The sequence below is a fragment of the Lonchura striata genome, chromosome 5 (genome assembly GCF_050655825.1).
Source record: "Lonchura striata isolate lonStrDom1 chromosome 5, ASM5065582v1, whole genome shotgun sequence".
NCBI classification, from domain to species: Eukaryota; Metazoa; Chordata; class Aves; order Passeriformes; family Estrildidae; genus Lonchura; species Lonchura striata.
Genome location: NC_140707.1, coordinates 61,632,293 through 61,651,164, shown reverse-complemented (window position 1 = coordinate 61,651,164; position 18,872 = coordinate 61,632,293). Strand labels below are relative to the sequence as shown.

Genomic DNA, 18,872 nt, shown 5'->3' with positions numbered 1-18,872 from the left:
AATTCCAACCTCACACTACCACACAAACCTCTGCTCTGCATTCTTGTGGTTAGAGAAATGGCATACAAGGAAATATAACCATTTATTTTGCTGCTGTCAAAATAAATGTGTAATTTATCATATTTACCTCTCTGCCAGATTCCTCTGAAATCTCAGATGAGAATCAGAAAGACTACAAGTGTCTTTTAAAATTACACTGTTCTGTGCTCTGCAGGCTGCAAGATTGTTTGTTAAAACAATTTTAATTTGTGTTTTTACAAAGCTTGAGAAGACAGGCAGTTCCCTGCTCTCTGAGAGACCATTGAGTTAAAACAAGGTAGACTGATTTGTCTTGCCTCCATTTAGCTGTAATGAGTATTAAGTGGTTTATCTATGTGGAGAAAAGTTACTCAGCTAGATTACATCCAAGCTGAATTACATCCCATTCCAGATGGAGTATGTTTTTTAGAACAGTAAATCTTGAGGAGGATGGATAATAACAGTAATGCGCCTTCCTGAGCTGGAGCGCAGCTCCTCTGCCTCTCATGGAGATAATGTGGAGAGCTCTACATCCAATTAGTTTCTCCAAGGCTTTGTAAAGGAACAGGACTTCAGGTTCACAGCTCTGTGAACAGTTTAGCCTGTAGAATTTACATTGTGCAAGAGAGCAATGGCTGATGGTGATTACATCTTCACCCGGTTTGCTGTCGTGGGAGCAGCCTGGCAGGGCACGTTCTGCTTCTCTCCCCACCTTCCTCTTCCTGTGATGGCTGCCACAGGGAGGCTGCTGAGTGGGATGTGAAATGTTTTGATGGGAAATTCTGTTCCCTCTGGTGCCATCTGGCCCACTAAGGCACCCACTGCTCGTGCAGCTGGTTCTTGTGGCCCCAAGGGGTAACCAGGGGAGGATGCTGGCCCCAGTGGCATCCCAGGCAGCGCAGAGAAAAGAGTGCCAGAAGGCTTATCCTTGGCCACCATGCTGGTGTGGTCACCAGCAGGGACTGGCAGGTGTGAGTGGATCAAAGTCAGTGCCATGAGGTGTGGCTGGGTGGGTGTGCTGGGGTACCCTGCTCCCAGGACCCAAATCTGGGAGCTGCTCCAGCCACAGGGGAGAGTGCTTTTGGGCTGGTGAAGGTGGAGCACTGCTCACAGCAGGCTTTGGCACAGCAGTGAGGACCTTAGTGAGTTTGATTTCTAATGAAAAGGGATGTGAGGGTCTGATCAGTCAGTGATCCAGCTCTGCTGCCTCTCTTGGATGGGTCAGTGAGGCTGTCCTTGTCTCCTGGCTCTGGGAGAAAACAGAAACTCTCTGATAAGAGAAAGGTCAGAGACAGAAAAATGTTGGGAATGTGTTTCTTGATGTAACATGGGTGAGACCTAGCCTGGGGTTTCACTGCTTAGCCTGGCAGTGTTACTGCCTGCTGTTGTGAGAGTTATGAGCTTTTTTAAAACTGAGGCAAGAGGCATATGCTTCACCTGGCACCTGCTTCTACAGAGGCAGATCCAGAAGATGGAGGAGATTAATCTCTGAGGGCATAGCAAGGATTGCTATGTTGTGCAGCCTTTGTCTGAGATGGAACATCTTCTGCTGACAGAATGGCTCATTTGGGGTTTTTTTTTTCCCCCTGTGTGTATTTTATGTTGTCATAGGATGTTTCCTGGCTGAGGTCAGATATCAAATATGGTTTGGGGTTGAACAATGGTGTCTGAAGAATTCTAGCAGTTCTCAGGTCAGGCTTTCAGAACCAGTGGTGTACATTGGCTCCTGAGGATGCAGGGCTTGCCTTCCCAAGGAATATCCTTTTTTTTTTTTTTTTTTTTTTTTTTGGTGAGCGGTATGAAATCACAGAGAGGAAATAATTCTCTATTTCTTTTTCTTTGACAGTCATGCTCTATTCTTTTTGTCAACCAGTCAGTCAGTCCTGGTAGCATTCAGGGCCTGAACATGACAGCTTCTGCATCCCCATTCATCCACTTAACCTAAATTCCTTGTAGCTGCTGGCACAATGAGGGTACTGGTGGAGCTGGAGCACAGGTGGGAAGGACACAGCCAGTAATCTCTGGTTGTCTTCAGCCAGAGATGGAGACTGGTTGTGGAACTGTTTAGCCAAATGGGTATTATTATACTGAATTTAGGGGTAAGTTAACAAAGCATGATGGCCTGGGGCACAGAGGAGGTCAGACCAAAGAATCCATGGTCCTCCTGGCTTTTAACAAGCTCAAACTCCCCTTGCACCCTGCTGGAGGACAGGTTCATTATTAATTCAGCAGGTTCTTCAAGCTGATCCTGAAATCTTGATGCATTCAGCACCAATCTACTGCAGCATTCTGCTCACCACCCTTAGATATGTGTGGCCTTCACAGGGAAAGTGCTTTAGATTGATTCTATACCTACTAGATTTGCTCTCTTCTTCTGTGACCTGGAGACTCCCCCATGTTAGGGTGGTTGTTGGGCAGAGTTTGTGGTCCCTGCAGCTCAAACTGATGTTGCTGTGAACCTTGCCACCACTTAAGCTGTTCACTGAACTTACATAGCTCTCTACAGTGTCTTCTTAACCTTTCTCATGAGGACTTGTTTGGATTTCCTGGGTTTGAACAAAGCATAATCCAGTCAAAAAACTGAGCATTTTTCCTCCGAGAGTGTTCTTTAGATGGGCACTCGACTCAGATCCATCCTGCTGTTCCTTTGTGTGCTTTGGCACTGGTCTATGGTAGCACTTTTTTGAGTATATTCCAGTTTTTCCTTGAGTGGCCAAAGCAGTCTCAGTGATTAGCTGCAGCTTCCCTGCTAGCCCTGCTGCTGATGGCCAGGAAGAGCATTCAGGCTTAGTGCTGAGTGGCAGCCACTGGCAGAGGCAGAGAGAAGCTGCTCAGCACAGAGCCAGCCCAAACCTCACCCGGAGCGTGGGTGAGCGTTTCTGTGCCAGAGCTGCAGCCAGAGGTGCCTGCTCTCCATGGGGGGCTGATCCCAAAAGCTGCTGGCCCCTGCAGCACTCACCACTGGCACTGGGGCCCTTGTGCTAATGCCTGGCTCCTTGCCGATTCACACTCAGCAGCAAGTCCTGGGGTGGAACAGTGGCTTCTGCAGTCATACCATCATAAATGAGATGAGGGAAATTATAATTTTGCACATTTCAGAGCCCCTTTAGAAGTGTGGAAAATGTTTGGAGTTTTTAATATACTCACATTGCAAAACTTTTCCTCCTGCTGTAACAGATAATGGTCTTTGCTACTCGAATTACAAGTGGAGAAGAAATTTTGCAAAGATCCAGTTTTAAGTCAGGAGCTCATCAAGCTGTAATGAGAATGGAGAAAAGGTTTTCCCAGTGTCCTTTTTATTTTCTTCCCTGTGAAATTTTCAAATGTGTTTCTTCTAAGCATGGTTCAAAACAAAAGCCAGATGCTTTGGTGAGCAGTAAGCCACCCACAGAGCTCTCCAGTGACTTACCTTCTATGCCAGGCCACCCTGTCTGTGTTGCTGTCTTGCTGCAATGGTAAACCAGCCATTGCATTCCTTTAGGTTGAATATTACCATTTTATGTGAGGGTATTCTGTATTTTATTGTCCTGTGTTTTTTCTGGTTAGTGTCACGTGCTTCCACTAGAAAAAACAGATGTCCTGGGTGGGCACTTGTTGTGTGTGTCAGGCTGTGTGCATGCAGCTCTGTGGCCTTGCTGAATACACTTCTCCCCCTCTTACAGCACTGGGAGTTGTGGCACTGACCTCCTCTTAGAGCTGTGCCAACAGCTTGGTTTTGTGAGTTTCTCAGTTGTTTTTGAAAGAAAAAGGCACGTGTCTGGAGCAGTTGTTTATTCAAAACTAAAAGGAAACGTCTTGTTCTGTTGTGGAGTATTTTGGTGCAGTCTAGATGAATGAGAATAGCTTATAAAACTAGGAAATTACTTTTATGAAAATATAAAACACAGTGTTTCAACTTCACTTTCCTTCTGTATCGCCCACCCCTCAAACTGGCATTGATGCAGATTCACAGAAGGTTTTACTGTTGCTGAATCTCAGCTTTTTAATGAAAAAACCTTTGCTGGAGTCCCTCATCACCCTACATACATAGGGATTTATTCAGCAAGTCCTTCCCAAACTTGCCTTCTACACAGTGGGAAAACATGTTGCTTCTGACACAATACTTGCCTGTACCACAAGAAGCTTAAATGTATTTGTGTTTTTTTCTCTTTTCCTAAAGATTCGTCTTCCAACTATATCAGGCAACTTGAAACAAAAGTGAAACTGCTGGAGGATGACAACAAGCTTCTTTCCCAGGTAGGTTTTATTGCCTAATAGATACTAGTGTGGCCCAGTTCTCCAGTTTCCATGTGACTGCCCATTTTAATGCATGCTGGCTTTTTGTAAACATCCTGCACAGGAAGAACACAATTCATATTAACCCCACACAGATAGAATTTGGTCCCCTTTTGTTAAAATTTAAAAAAATACAGGAAAAAAAAGGGAATCCTCTGTTAGTCTCTGTGTGTTTCAGAAATGCATTAATGCCTCCTTGCAGAGCTCCTTGAGCCACCTCTACTCCTGGGGATACCATGAGAGTCCAGCTCTGCCTGTGTCCTTGCTGTAGGATTTTGTCTTCCTTGCCCATTTACATTGACTTTTATCTTGTTGAAAGAGGAGACTGTTGTCAAAGGACAGCCTTGGGAATAGCTGTGTGTGGTGCAGGCTCCCAGCTTTTATTTGAGATCTTACTTAAATCTGAACAGACTCTCTAAAGGGGCACTTTTTTGCCTGCATCTCCCTTTCAAAGTCTACTCCACGTGCCACTGTGCTTTTGATCACTCATGCTGCTTACCTGTCTTTATATAGCAATGTCAAGCAGTGAGAAGAAAACATCCATTCTGTTTGGTATGTCCTGTGGATCCCCTGTAAAACACAGCAGTTGGTGTAAACAGGGGCAGCTCTGCTGCATTTAATAAGTCACTGTCTATTTAAACCATCGGAAAAGTTCCCCTTTTTTTCCTGTTCTTTGCTTCCTTTCACTGCTTTTATGGTCTACCTTCCTGGCATTTTAAAAGTTTTTTTTCTGTACTTTGCTTCTAATTTCAAACACCATATTTCACAGTCATTTTGTTCCAGATTCTTTCCAATTATAAGGGCTGGAAATAGAAAAGCCCTTGTAATATTTTTTAAAATGCCTTTTTGCTAGTTTATGTTGTGCTGTTCTTTGCATTTCATCAAATTGGAGAATAGACTGTTCCAGGGTCACATTTTTAAAACATTCTCATTTAAAATAAACAAAAAATGATAAAGAGCTCTATGTGTACTGAAATTATAATAACATCATTTTGTCAAATGTTGAAATACACATTTTGACCTGACTCTGAGCTTTTTTAAAAATTACTCCTTTCTCCCAGCATACTCATTGGCATTACTATCCATGAAAAAAACTCATAGGTGCCAAAGGGTTAAACCCCAAAAGGGTACTTAATAGCTTTGTAGTTGCTTCATGTATTAATCGATTGCTAATTTGATTTTAAGCCTCCCTGTCTTTCTCCCAAACTGTGACTGAGCTGGTGTCTGGTGCTGTTTAATTGGAGCTATTGATAGGCAGATAGGATGTGCATGGATTTGGGGATAGGCTCATGTGCCCTTGGCCTAGCTTTGTCCTGCCACAGCCAAGCACATTACTCTGTCAGATCTGCCTTAGGAGGTCAAGAAGAAGTTGGTAATTAATGGTGAAAACTAATAGGGTCTGCATAGCTGCATGGGCTTATTGCATTGGGAGGATGAAACACAGTTAATTTTGGGTTGTGTGGGGCTGCTTCAGGTTCATACATCAACCCTTCACCTATGTATTGTCCTGGGTGCTATGCCTTTTCCTCCACTGTCCTCAGGTGCCATCACCTTTTGGGCTATGTTATTACAAATACTTGAATCCAGGAGGAAGACAAATTACATTAAAATAGCTCTGTGTTCTGGAGAAGGCCAATCATGTCCCCAGTGGCAGCAGTCACTGATGGCAGCCTGGCTGTGAGGTGCTGTGCATCCCCTGTATGATGTCTCTGGCCCTCCAAAATGACCAGGATCCAGCTTCTTTTATATTACATTCTGTAAATAACTTATCTATTACAAGCAGGGAGTCAGCTTTTCTTAGGGCAACAGGACTGTTGAAGCTACTCTGGGCTATGCTGGGGTATTCTTTGGGAATACTGAGCTGCATCACCTTCAGTCTGTCATGCTACACACCCAGATCTGGATTTTTTTCTCTTTAATGAGAAAGATTAGGAAAATCTGTATAGACACAAAGTCACATGCATTTGTGCATATAGTTCCCAGCACTTTCCCAGAAAGCATAATCCACTTACTGTGTTTTTACTTGCTTTGTCTGATTGGAAAGTGTTTAGCTGTTACCATGTGGATCTTGGGATAAGTCTCTAGTCAGAAAGGATCCTGGCAAACTTTCTCCTGTTTTGAAAGTTGCCAGGTGATCCTGGCTGTTTGAACTCTGCAGTGCCAAACTGGCTTGTCAACACCAAAGTCACATTTCAACTCAGCTTGGCTTTTCCTCCCTGGGAGTATTGACTTTGCAATAATATTTGCAGCCTGGTGTCAAGAAGTTCTATCACCAGCGTGCTGAGGAGTGATGAAACCTGACGTCCTAAGTAACAAACAGTGCCTGTGCATTAAGGGATTAACAAATCAGGGGTGGTTATGGAAGTCTTCCTGGCTTCCTTCCAACTGCTAAACATAGAGCTGAAATAGTGCTTCATCCAGAGAAACCTGAGAAGGCTGGTGCTGCAAAGGATATTTGCAAGCTTTATGGCTGGATTTATATTCCAGTGGCCAGTGACACAATACCCTTTTGCTGGCTGGTGCATCCTGAGTGAGATTTGTTGCTTTATCTTCTTCAGCATCTCTGAAGTGAAGGTATGCTGAGAGGTGGTGTCTTTGTAGCCCCTTCTGGAATCAAGATGTTGATTACAGGGGATCCTGAGCTTGCACTTTTTCTCCTGCTTCCCAACATATCCTTTCTCTATAAGCACTTTAGAAGAAAGCCTCAGCGGGACAGGAAGAAGCTCCCCAGCCCATGCCTGGCAGCTGCTCTGCACTGTACATGTCACCTGCAGTACAGATATGCTGGTATTCACACTTCTGTTTTTCTAGTGATTTATCTGAACAGGTTAATGGAGAGAGCTTTTCTTACTCTTGGAGATCAAGAAATACCATCACACAAGCCACACTGCAGTGAGAGGAAAGCAAATGGAGATAAGTGTGCTACTATGATAGCCATATATGTGGGATTTTTTTGTTGTTGTTGTTGTTTTGACTTATTTTGCTTTCTAGGGAAGGATAGGATCTGTTTTTCCAGTTGGAAAATTATATGCTTCTGATATTGCTATCCCATCAGTACTCATCACTCTCCATTTTCCTTTCTCTAAGGAGACACTACTCCAGTTTTTACTTTTTTGGATGCAGTTTGTGCTGTGATGTTTTGTTGCCGTGGCCATGTCAGCTAGAAGGTCATGCCCTTGGATGGCATTGCTGTGCTGGCAAAGTCTCTGGCAGCAATTCTGGCAACCCACAACATTTGTTGCCCTGGTTTATATTGTTTGGGCACAGGTTGTGGCAAATGCCACTACCAGAAAAGACCACTCAATCCTGCTCTCCAGTGCTGGTAGGTGTCTCTGGTGTAGCCACAGTGGCAAAGACCCCACAAAGCCTAATGGGGATGGTGTGAACCTTTCTCACTGGTGTAGCTGGTTTCTGGAAATTTTAGTTTTGCAGTGTGAAGATGAGTAAAAGCTCTGAGAAGTGTTGGGTGTTGGTTTCAGAGAGCTTCACAGGCATCACTTCTGTAGCTTCATATTCTCCAGGGAAGACTTGCACTGAGCTCTGCTGTGTGCATGCAGTTGTTCTGTGCAACATCATGTGGGTGAAGCTGTGTTGTTCCTCTGTGGCATTGTGGGCAATGCCCAGAAGAGCTGATGTTATTAGTGGTGTCTGGTTGACTAGGTGAGGGTACCTTCCATATTGCTAAGATATAATCCCTAAGGTGGGACACAATATCTGTTTTCTATTCCTCTGAGCTAGAAATATCCAAGCACAAAATAAACCCCTTAAGCCACTTTATGCTGCCCCTTGAACAAAAAGGAATTTTTGATTACACACTTTCCCCTTAAGGTTAGAGAGACCTGTATTTACAACATTTAGTAGCTCCGAAGATCAGTTCTGGGTAGTTTCATAACTAATGCATATATTTTAGAAACAATAAGGGTAACAATCTTCTGGCCATTCTTTCACATTATTATGCATTTTCAGCTGGTTCTGTACACGTGCAAAGATCGAGCACTTTTAGCTAAAACTTAGCTAAAAGTTTATAGGCTGTGTGGACTCATCACTTTTCTCTCTCCTTGTAACTAAGTATTGTGTATCATGGGCTGGCTGTCAGGACTCCTTTTGGTTTATAGTCTCTGAGCTGTGTCTATCTTTTCCCTTGAGAGCAGGAGTGCCAGAGGCATTTTTCTATTCACAGAAGTTCAGGGCACATTGCACACCTTTGTTTCAAAAAGCCCAGCTTTATAGAAAGCAGGTGCATTGGGCAGGTGAGGCTCTAAGTAACTGGACATTTGACAGTGAAGTCATGCTGCCTTTTTCACAGAAAATTTCAAGTCCTCAGAGCAGAAACAGAAAAATTCTTCTCTAGGGAGTGACAGCCCTTGAGATTTATGAGTATTTAATTAAAATTGCCAAATAGACTTGAGTAGCACCAGCACTTCACAGCAGTTCAGCCTGCCAGCTGCCTGAGAGGTAGAGCTTCCCTTGGAAGATATTTAGAGCTTCCCTTGAAGTTCTTGAAAATTATTCTTAGTTTTACTTTTAAGAAACTGCATGCTTTTCCTGAATTAAAAGACTGCAGCTGTAGAGTTAATAAAATGATAGTAGGCAATGCCTGTAATGCTGCTATTAAAACAGAGCTGAGATGTTTGAGCAAGGAACTTCCATGGTCACAGCATCTGCAGGCTGCCACAATTCTTAGGCAGATGGGATCTTGGCACAGCCATGTACTCAGCAGGCAGTTTCCAGCATATCCTTCTGAAAACAAGGGGGGAAATCTGGAACCCAGGGCTGAAAGGAGCCTGACAATCCTTAGCACTGCAAAGAGCAAAGATGTAAATGCCATTCAGTGGAGAGCCTGATCTCTTCCCAAGGAGGAGAAAAAGACATTGCCCACAATGTGCTGGCTGGCTTGAGGAAAGTCAGAGTGCAATTTCCCCTGTTATTTTACTATCAGTCACTTCTGTGCCAAGTCTGCCATTAGCAGTTCCTGCTTGCAGAACTGCCTCTCAGCTCTCAGAGTTGCTATGAGGTCTTATAAGACCTTACAGTATTTGGGCTTCTATGTGAATTGTCTCTGGAGGTTTGTTTGAGGCCATGGCTTGTGCCAGGAGCACTGCACACACTCACCACGACAGGAACAAAATTACAAACCTATCTGATTTCCCTAAAGTCTACCTATTGTTTGTGCATGAGGAGGATAAGTATAATTGCTTTAATTTAAGGTCTTACAAGGGAAATAGGTTTTTTTTTTTTGGTAATGCAGAGCAACTCAGGCATGAAAGCTTTCCAGGCAGTTGGTCTTCATTTAAATTCAGAATACTGAAGGGGGTGTGCCCTCAGTTACTCTATTACCATTTTTAGACAGTGTTTCAATGTTTAGCTGCATTTTAATTTTAAGTAATATAAAAGGAGATTCGTATTTGAGGTCACATCCAAATATTCCTTTCAAGTCAATGGTGAGAATTCCTACAGGACTCCATGCATTTTGGAGTATAGCTCTTGAAGAAACAGATTTTTGTGCGACCTTCTCTCTTGAGATCAAAACTTTGATATATTTTTGAGAATGCCCTGCATTGCTTTCAAGTTCAATTGCAAAATATGATAACAGAATCCCTCAAATGTTGCTTCCTGAAACAGAATCTTAAAAAATACCCAACATAGCATGCAAAGCCAATCAATGTCCAAGTGTGTTCCATTTCACCTCCTTCTTTTGTGAATTACAATGACAAGGCTGACCTGACCAATTTGCTACCCAATAAGTTGAGTTGAGATGTAAATAACAATATGTACTTATTGAATAAAATGTTCTTACTCCCCAGATAAGAAATGTATAGGAGCAGTTTTATTGGAGCAGTTCAAAATACCTTCAAGCCCTCTAAGACAGTGGAGTTCCTTCTGTTTACTTTGGACATCAGAGATTTGAGCTAATCTACCTACCAAAATAAATATTCTCTAAATAAATATTTAGAAGTGCATTCATGTACTTTTAAAATGCACTATCAGTGATAGAAATGAGCTTTTGCAACTTGTAATGAAATCTGAGTGGTGTACTGTGTATTCTGGGTGTTGTCACCTGTGGTATCCATGGATTTTATGAGAATGTAAATAAAGTTCCCTAAAAACCTCGGAAATATAATTCAAAATATCTGGATCCAGAAGTTGGCAAACAGAGGCATACTGGATTAATTGAGTCTTACAAATTCGAGACCATCATATAATTTCTTGCAACTTAAAATTTTGGAAGGGCTGGAGCCGAATTCCAGTGCCTGAGTGTGTGTGAGAGAGATGCACACATGCAAAGCTCTGTCATGCCCCATTTGTTTCTGTTGTGGGTAAGCAAGAACATTGGGTTTAATGAGGCTCAGTTTAACTTCCAGCTGTGAAATACAGGATTAGTCATATCCTGTGCTTAACCAGCTTTGTAATAATTTCACTAAATTCTACTTTTTATCTCTGTATGAGGATAGGGCCAGGGAAAAAGCTCTTAATTGCAGTTACATCAGGCTATGAAGAAGCAGCTTTTTGTGTCTTTGATACATGTGGAGAGGTTCAAAGTACACAGAATCTCAGTGATCCGTCCATCTGAGAAGTACTGAAAAATGTCTTGAGGGGAAACTATGCAATAACTGCAGAGGCTTAAAACCAGATTTTTCCAATGAGTAAAATGCCAAATTCAAGCTCAGATGAAGAAAAATTCAGAGTCTGACATCTGAAAATTACTTGGGCAACAATGGGAAGGATGTTAATCATTCATTGCTTTGAGAAAAAAAAAGCCTCTTTATTCAAAACTGTAAGTTTATGACAAGACTTCCAGTTTTGTTTTGTTTTTCATGAAGCCAAAAATGCAAATCTAAATCTTTATAAGAGACTTTTAAAGAATATTCAGATTATCTCAAAAAAGTTGAGACTGGCAGTAATTGATTTTCTCTGGCTGCTTGAGTCCTGATTCAGCAGAGAGCTTGGAACATCCTCCAGAGGAGAGGGCCTTGGGTGCCCAGCATGAGCTAAATCCTGCAAGGGACCTTTGCTGCTTTATCAGCAGATGTTTCAGGTCTTTATTATTCTCATTCCCAACTCTGTTTTATGGGATGTGGGGAGTGCCTTGAGGGCAGCCCAGCAGCATTGCTGTGGCTGTGATTTTGGGAGGAGGTGCAGTGATTCCCAGTAGCCTCCTTGCCTGGAGTGAAGATGACAGGAGAAAATGAAAGGTGACTCTAGGGGCTGGTCCAGACCTGTGCTTGATACAACATCCATATAAAAATCTACTTCCCTGGAGGAACTGGAGCATCATTCTGTAGTTTCTCCACTGGCACCCCCAGTAAAGATGCTGATTTTGGTTCTAATGAGCCATTATGGACTCTGTTAGTTTGTGACTTTGAAACTCAAGGCATGCAAGCCACAGACCAGACTTAAGCTGCACCAAATGCCAATGGTTATGGCTCCATTTGGCTTTGTTAACTATTGAGCTGCATTTCTATTTGGGTTATGGGCTGTGATACTTGGATCTCTCAGCCATGCCAGCTCATATATCCTCTTGAGCAAAGCCTGCCAGTTGTGTGATTATAATTATATACTGCAGTTGGGTTTGAACTGATTATCTGAGTCTCCTGTGGGTTATGGGCTTGATCTTTCTCTGCAGATCTAAAACAAGAGGACAAAAATACTGACATTCTTGAATATTAGCAGTGTACTAGAGTTCCCTACCTCAGTTGCTACAGAGAATGGAGAGGTTTGAAACATGCACTGCTTTTATATCCTGTACCCCACTGAGATACTAGGAAGCCTTTTTCTAAGAGTGATTTTACATGGTAGACTCTGCTAAGCCACTTACTGTTTCCTGTTTTCCCAAAGTTGTTAGCTCCCTCAACAATAGTGAATTCCAGCTGTCACCAATGCAACCAGGTGAAATCTAGTTGCCCCTCCAGCTTTGGTGAGCGCAGATTGTGATGTGAAGTCAGAGCCTAGGCAGAAGTGGGGATCCTCATCCCTGTGTTACATTTGTGAATGGCTGAGCTCCAGCCATGGCACAATGCCCAAATGCATTTCCAATTCTACATGAACTACTAAAAATGGATTTACTGATGGAGCTGGCTGAGGCTGTGCTTGTGAGCTCCTGGCTGAATACTGAAGAGGGAATCAGGAGAGTAGGTGTTTTGATGGACCCTTAACCCCAAAAGCCTTTGCCGCCAGTTCAAGTGATCCCCAGATGTGTTGCATGTACAACAGGGATATGAACTAGTGTAAAGGAATTTAATCTCTCCTGTTACATAAAGCTCATATTATTGCATGACATGGAAGATGTTAAATAGTTTTAATCTCATCCCTTAATTTTTTTCCCTTATTTGCAGAGTTCTTTCAAAATCAAATACGTTGATTTTTTTATTGCACTCTCATGTGTGTGATTTCCAACTTGCCTGATAAATGCTGCTGAAGCTAATGGGACTCTTCACATATATTTAAAGTCAGATATGTGCTTTGCTGAGCTTATTTTTGCTAGAATATGTCTCATAGTGATAACTGCAATTACTGAACCTTAATTCAATTATTTGCCAGCTTCACACAGTGAGATTGCCCAACCCTCAGATTCCTGGTGCGTGAGACACTAAAACATGGATTAATGAGATAAGGGGGAAATGTTTGTGCAAGGTTGTGTGGTAGGGGATGTTCTCTGGGGCACAAGGCTGCCTGACAGGGCCAATCACTCCTCATTGCCCTGATGCCCCTGTGAGAGCTGTGCGAGGCAGGTGCTTTGCACCACCTCCTCTGTTGTTGTTGATGTGTTTCTGCTGTGCTTTAGCTCAGCAGAGCTCTCTGCTCTGCGTGGTACCTGAGGCTGCCTTGGGCCAGGTTGTTGTTACAGAGCTGTGGTAGTGCCATGGACCTCTGTGGGTGTGACAAAGTGTGGTAGCTGTGAAGAAGAGTAAGGTGATCAAGCTTTACCAGCTGTTTGAGGGGATCACCATGCTCTGAATATGGATAGTAAGATATTAATGTTTGTGCAGGTGGATTCTACAAGGCTTCATTCATGAATATAGGGAAAAAGGTTAAAGTTCAAATAATGATATTATCTTATCAAGTGACTCAATATTGACACCTGCATATAAGACTTTTGGTCACCTGTGGTAAAGAGACGGGGTTTTTTCAAGATAATAAAATAGCTTTATTTCTGTTAGGTTTCCACATGTATAATGTTCTTATGTTCCCCTCTAGCTGGCTCACTGCAACAGCTTGCCACAAAATTTCAGTAAGGCAGAGAGCTAATCCATCTACAAGCAGCTTTTTGGAGCTGAGGGCTGCCTTTTAGTACTGCTGCTGGTTGTTTAGGGCTCTAATTGCTTATTCTTTCACTTGCTAATGTTGGTGATTTCCATTTTTTAATAATCTGAATGTATTAAATATGCCACTAACTTATATTTCTGCCCTGTACTTGTGCAAAAGACATTGGTTAGTAATATCTGTGTTTTGGCCAAGTTCAAATCAATGCCATTTGCCTATGTGAAGAGAAGTGTGCACTTCCAGCTAAATTGCTACAGGAAATAACAGAAAAAGGTTTTGAGCTAAACCTTCCATTTAATTGCTCAGTTGCAAACAATGGGTTGCTGAGTGTCAAAATCGAGGCAGTTTCAATTACTGGAACAATTATGGTTTAGAGTATTGTTGCTGGTAGGTTAAGAATTTATATTACAGTGACAGACAAGTAATTCAGGTAATGGGCAGTGCAAGAGTCCATAAAAATGAAGTCAGCCTGGCATAGTGGGTTGAAATAAAACCTGTATTTTTTTTCCTTTTCACAAATGTATATACTCAAAAGCCAAGGTCTCAACAGTTTTCCATCTAACATCCAAGATTTATGGGTGAAACTAAAATCTGAAGTGAGAGTGATTTTAATATAGGGTTTTTTTTTTTTCTCCCCACATAGAGAATTACCTAGATCATAAGCCAAGATCCTTATGGGCTTACATAGCCAGGGTGTGATGCCCTTGCCCTGTTGCTGAGGACCAAGTTCACTCTGATGTTTAAATGATGGCTGAAGGAAATCCTGTGCTTTGTAAAAGGGGAGGTAGCCACTGAAAAATGGAAATTGCTTGTCTGTCATAGGGCTGGGTGATGGTGTGACATAATGATTTGTCCAAAGTAAATCTTCTGAGCTGGTGTCAATAAGGGTATGCTCTTGTCAATATTGAGTTCCTTGTAGTTTTCCTTTCTGTCTATTTACATTTTATGCCGTTACATAATTTCTTCTAAAGTTGTGTTGAAAGCAGATATAATGTTAATACATTTAAGTGGTGCAGTGTGTAATCCGCTGTCTCTTGAGCTTAGTGCAAGTGGGTCTGCAATGTAGGAAAATGAAGCTGATTATTATAAACCCTTGGAAATGACAGCCCTTTGGGAAGTCTGTTGTCAGTGACTCACTTATGCTCAATTCTCTGTGTTCTGGACACATTTTGTCATCCCTTTATACTCCTCGGAGGAAACAAAAAGTGGCTCCTGACCTTCAATTTGGTCCTTTGTAGTATGTTTTTAAAAATGACTTGTGAACCAGGAGAGGAAGTTTTCACAATGCAGGAGGTTAGAAATGAGATCCAGAGGTGTGGAGAGTTTAGTCCTCAGGTGACTCCAGGTTTGTCCCTCCTTGCTCCTGCCTGCAGCTGGAGGATGCTCATCTCTAGCAGCTCTTTATCACATCTGCCAAGGCTCCACGGGTGCCTTGGGTATGCTCAGGCACAGGATACCCATGTTTAGACACCCAAATTGCTCCCAAATGACCCCACAGCCCATGGGGAGAAGGGAAGCTGTGACCCTTTGTGAAAGCTTTAATATTTTCACAGGGCACAGGGTTAAACTGATCATTTATGATTAAATACATTTTAAAATCTCTTTTCAGCATTCATCTGTTACAACTTATGTGAAAGAAGAAAAAAGTGTTTTCAATTAAAGGCTACTTATGTAACGACCCTGTTTTGAATGCTAATTCATGAATTACTGGGAGCTGACAGTGCTGCTTTTTCATTTTCCACAGTCACTTCAGAACATAATTCTAATTGAAATAATTTTTTGCTAATCTCTCATAAATGCTGAGAACTTTCTATCAAGTAAATTTCTGTCTTTCTGTATTTAATTTATGCTAAGACCAGTCCATTTTTTTGTATCAAAGTATTTCAGAATTATATATTTGTCGTCTTTTTTCTCCCTTCTAGCAGAAGTAACACTGAAGGGTAGCAGAAAAGATAATTTGTCTGACTTGTCTCTAAGTTTTCAACACTTTATCTTCACAGTTGGTCCGACATGGCCACAGCACTGATCTGACTTTACTGGACAGAAATGTAAAGGAAAATAAATGTTTCTTTGTAGTACTTTGACCTTAAAATACCACAAACACCATCCATCTTCTTGTGTTATTTGTGTTATTTTTCAATTGAATCACTCAGCACAGAGGGTCAAAAAGTCAGAGGCCACCATTTCTTCTTTTTGCTAGCAGGATAGAAAGCTTTGATAGGAACAAGTGTTTACTGTTCTTTCATTGTTTTGTTTTGGCTTTTCTGTTTTCTTTTTAAATGTAATTTTAGTCTTTGGTAAGCACCAAGACTTTAATTTCTATCTCAAGCATTTAAAATTATACATTATTTGTTATGGAAAATACCACTTTCCACCCATCAAATTCCTCTGTTTTCTACAGAGGAAAAAAAAGTTGGTTTTGCTGTTTATTTTTACTAAAGAAACCTTGATATTTTGGCCCTACTCTTTTCTCATTGGTAGGAGTAGGCCAAACTCCCTTCCCTGGTGGGAAGGACAGGCCCGTGTCCATTTGTTTCATGACTGGCTGACAAGGTCTTGGGCTTTGGTCCAGTGGTACCTTCTGGGGTCACCCTTACGTCCTGCTTAGTTGAAAAATGTATCAATAAATATTTTGTCATTTTTTGTGAGTGCTGAGGAGTGATGGTGTCAGAATGATGGCGGTGGGGTGGCAGTGCTGGCAGTGTGGCCAGGTTTGTGCTGCAGGGGAAGGTCCTGGCTTGTCAAAGTGCTGAGTTAGACCGAGGGCAGCTCTTGCACTTCTGTACCACTGTGAAAGTCAGGACATGCTTTTTCTTTCTTTTTTTTTTTCTCCTTTTTTTTCTTTTTTTATTTTCTTTGAACTATGGATGAAACTAGGGTTTGAAAAATATTCACAGTAAGAGAGCAAGAGCCATTCTTGGAGTAGTCAGTGGCCAGTTGTTGGTGTTTGACGGGGATTGGTGTGCCAGTCACTTGGTGTCCTTTGCTGCGTTCCTCCTCCTGTCTCTGCTCCTCAGCTTAGGAAACATTTCCAATAAAAGTTCAATTGAGACTGTATGCTCCCATGGAGTTTTAGTCCAGATGAAAATGATTTTGCTGATAACTTCCTTGAAACTCCAGAAATGTGAAGTGATTTTACCTGAAGGATAATTTATTATAGATATGTTGCCTGTTAGTTGAGATAATTTCCAGCAATGATGATGAACAGAGATGATCAAGGATTCTACTTTTAAAATGTCTTTCTGACTAGAAAAGCAATTTGGGATCCACTTACATCTCAGTAATGAAAATTGGGTAAGGTAATAAGAGATTTCATTTTGTGAGTGAATTGACAATGCAAATACCAGGATTTTTAATTTAGGTTTAAATGGAGTAATGGCTACTCATTCTGGTGCATCATTAGTCATATTGCTTTTTAATAAGGGATTCACTTTCTTTCCCTGGTTAGCTGTAACACTGATAGCAAATCCCAAGGAATGTGCAAATGTTTAGGGAGGTCTGTTGAATATATGTCACTGCACCATTTTAATTTTAAAAAGGAAGAAAAAGCAGTTTTCCTTCCATGGTGAAAAACACATTTGCCTTAGTACAGGGAAGATAAATAGTGCAGAGCTGTGATTGGTAGCCTGTTGTAAAAAACCACAAGCAATTAAAGTAAGATACATTCCCAAATAACTTCTAGAAAATATGGAAGGAAAATTGTATTGAGTGGAGGGCTCATGAAAGGGGCTGGCTGTAAGGAAAATTGCATTGAGTGGAGGGCTCATGAAAGGGGCTGGCTCTATGACAGTGAGAGGAGAAAGTTTACTCTGCTCATCTCTGACAGGGATGTCTTATAAATAATGGCAGGTGAAGTCTCTATTTAATCTTTTGGCACTAGCAAACCCACTCTCTGCTCCAAACACCTTGTTCCTCTTCTGGATTGATCTCTGCTCAGTGTTTTTATTTCTTAGATGTTTTTCTTTCTCTTGTCCTATTTCTTTTTCTCTTTTTCCTTTCTGTTCTTTAATTAAGAGCTTGTTTTGATGTTCATTGAACTCAGTGGGAATCTTTCCATCAAATTGAATGCATTAGGTCAGATTCATAATCAGCAGCCACTGAAACAACCTAACAATAGTTTTGTCACACACTTGTGCAGTCTTAAATGGGATTTGCTTTAAAAAAAGCAATAGAACTAATCCATTATAAACACTTGTTAGAGCAGAGTTTTGTCTGTATCTGTGTATTTACCAACACAATTTCAACTGATTTAAACCAAAATGAAATTAATGCAGATTTTTTTCTCCAGGCAGGAGCATAGGGCAGTTAATTAAATCAATTTAAGCTAGCGTGTTTTTAGTGACAGCAGTGTGATACTGGGTGTTGTCTAGACTTGTGTTTGGTTGTCTTCCTACCTTAGTTGGGCAAAGCATTTTTGAATTTCTGGGAGGACATGCTGTAATATGATGAAACACATGGGGCATCCAATGTAGACCAACCCATTCAGAATTGGGGGTAAGACAGCAAGTTTCTGGGATGCAAATGTCTGCCAAATCTCTCTTTCTCAGGCCTGTTTCCACATTTCTGGTGCTCCATGATTGTGTGGCATCTTTTAGGTCTCAGTGTGATTTGCAAAAGTCTGAGTAGTCCACGGCCTGTAAACTGCTGAGGCAACACACACTCTTCTGGAGCAGACTTTGAGGGAATCTGCAATCTCTGGGGTCTGCAGAGATACAAGCTCACATTTTGGCTCTGCTGTTCTGCTTTTCCCTTGGCCATGCATGTGCCCCTTCCTCACAGATGTCAGGGAAGAGTGCCTGAGCTCCTGAGCTGACAGCCCAGGGGAGTGGGTAGCAGTGCCAGGAGCCCTCCAGGAGGTTGCTGTGTCCCCATGCACACACAAGAGTGGAGAAGGGGCTGCACACAGCAAGGATGTGGGAGCACAGCCAGCCAAGGTGAAATCCTTTCAGGATAGCCACCAAGAGACATCACATGCCTGGGACACTGCCAGTAAACCAAGAGTCTTCTTATCTTCCTTTGTGACCTGCTAACCCTTCTTTGAAATTATATACCTCCCAGGAATAGTGGAAACTCAGTTTTGCAGCAGTCACTTTTCAGCTTCAGAAGGAGTTATCTCCTTCAGATCTCTCTCTCTGACTCTCTGTTGTGAACTGTGACAGAAATACAGACCACATCTTTTCTGTTCGTAAATTCAGGGGAATCCCAGATATCTGATATGCTGAACTCGTTCTGTATCACTTGACTCCATGTGAGACACAGCATTTCCCAGCAGATTGGGTCATACAGGACTAGCATCCATTTCTCATTATGGCTTTCCT

The 18,872-nt window shown here is 41.9% G+C and overlaps 1 protein-coding gene across 1 annotated transcript in view; it reads left to right on the top strand.

Annotated features, from left to right (window-relative positions):
• The window catches only part of CCDC85C (coiled-coil domain containing 85C), a 110,063-nt gene that overhangs the window by 63,349 nt on the left and 27,842 nt on the right, over window positions 1-18,872 (top strand). Inside the window, exon 2 of the mRNA XM_021549653.4 lies at window positions 4,178-4,254. Coding sequence (XP_021405328.1) covers window positions 4,178-4,254 — 77 coding nt within the window. The remainder of the gene's footprint in view (window positions 1-4,177; window positions 4,255-18,872) is intronic.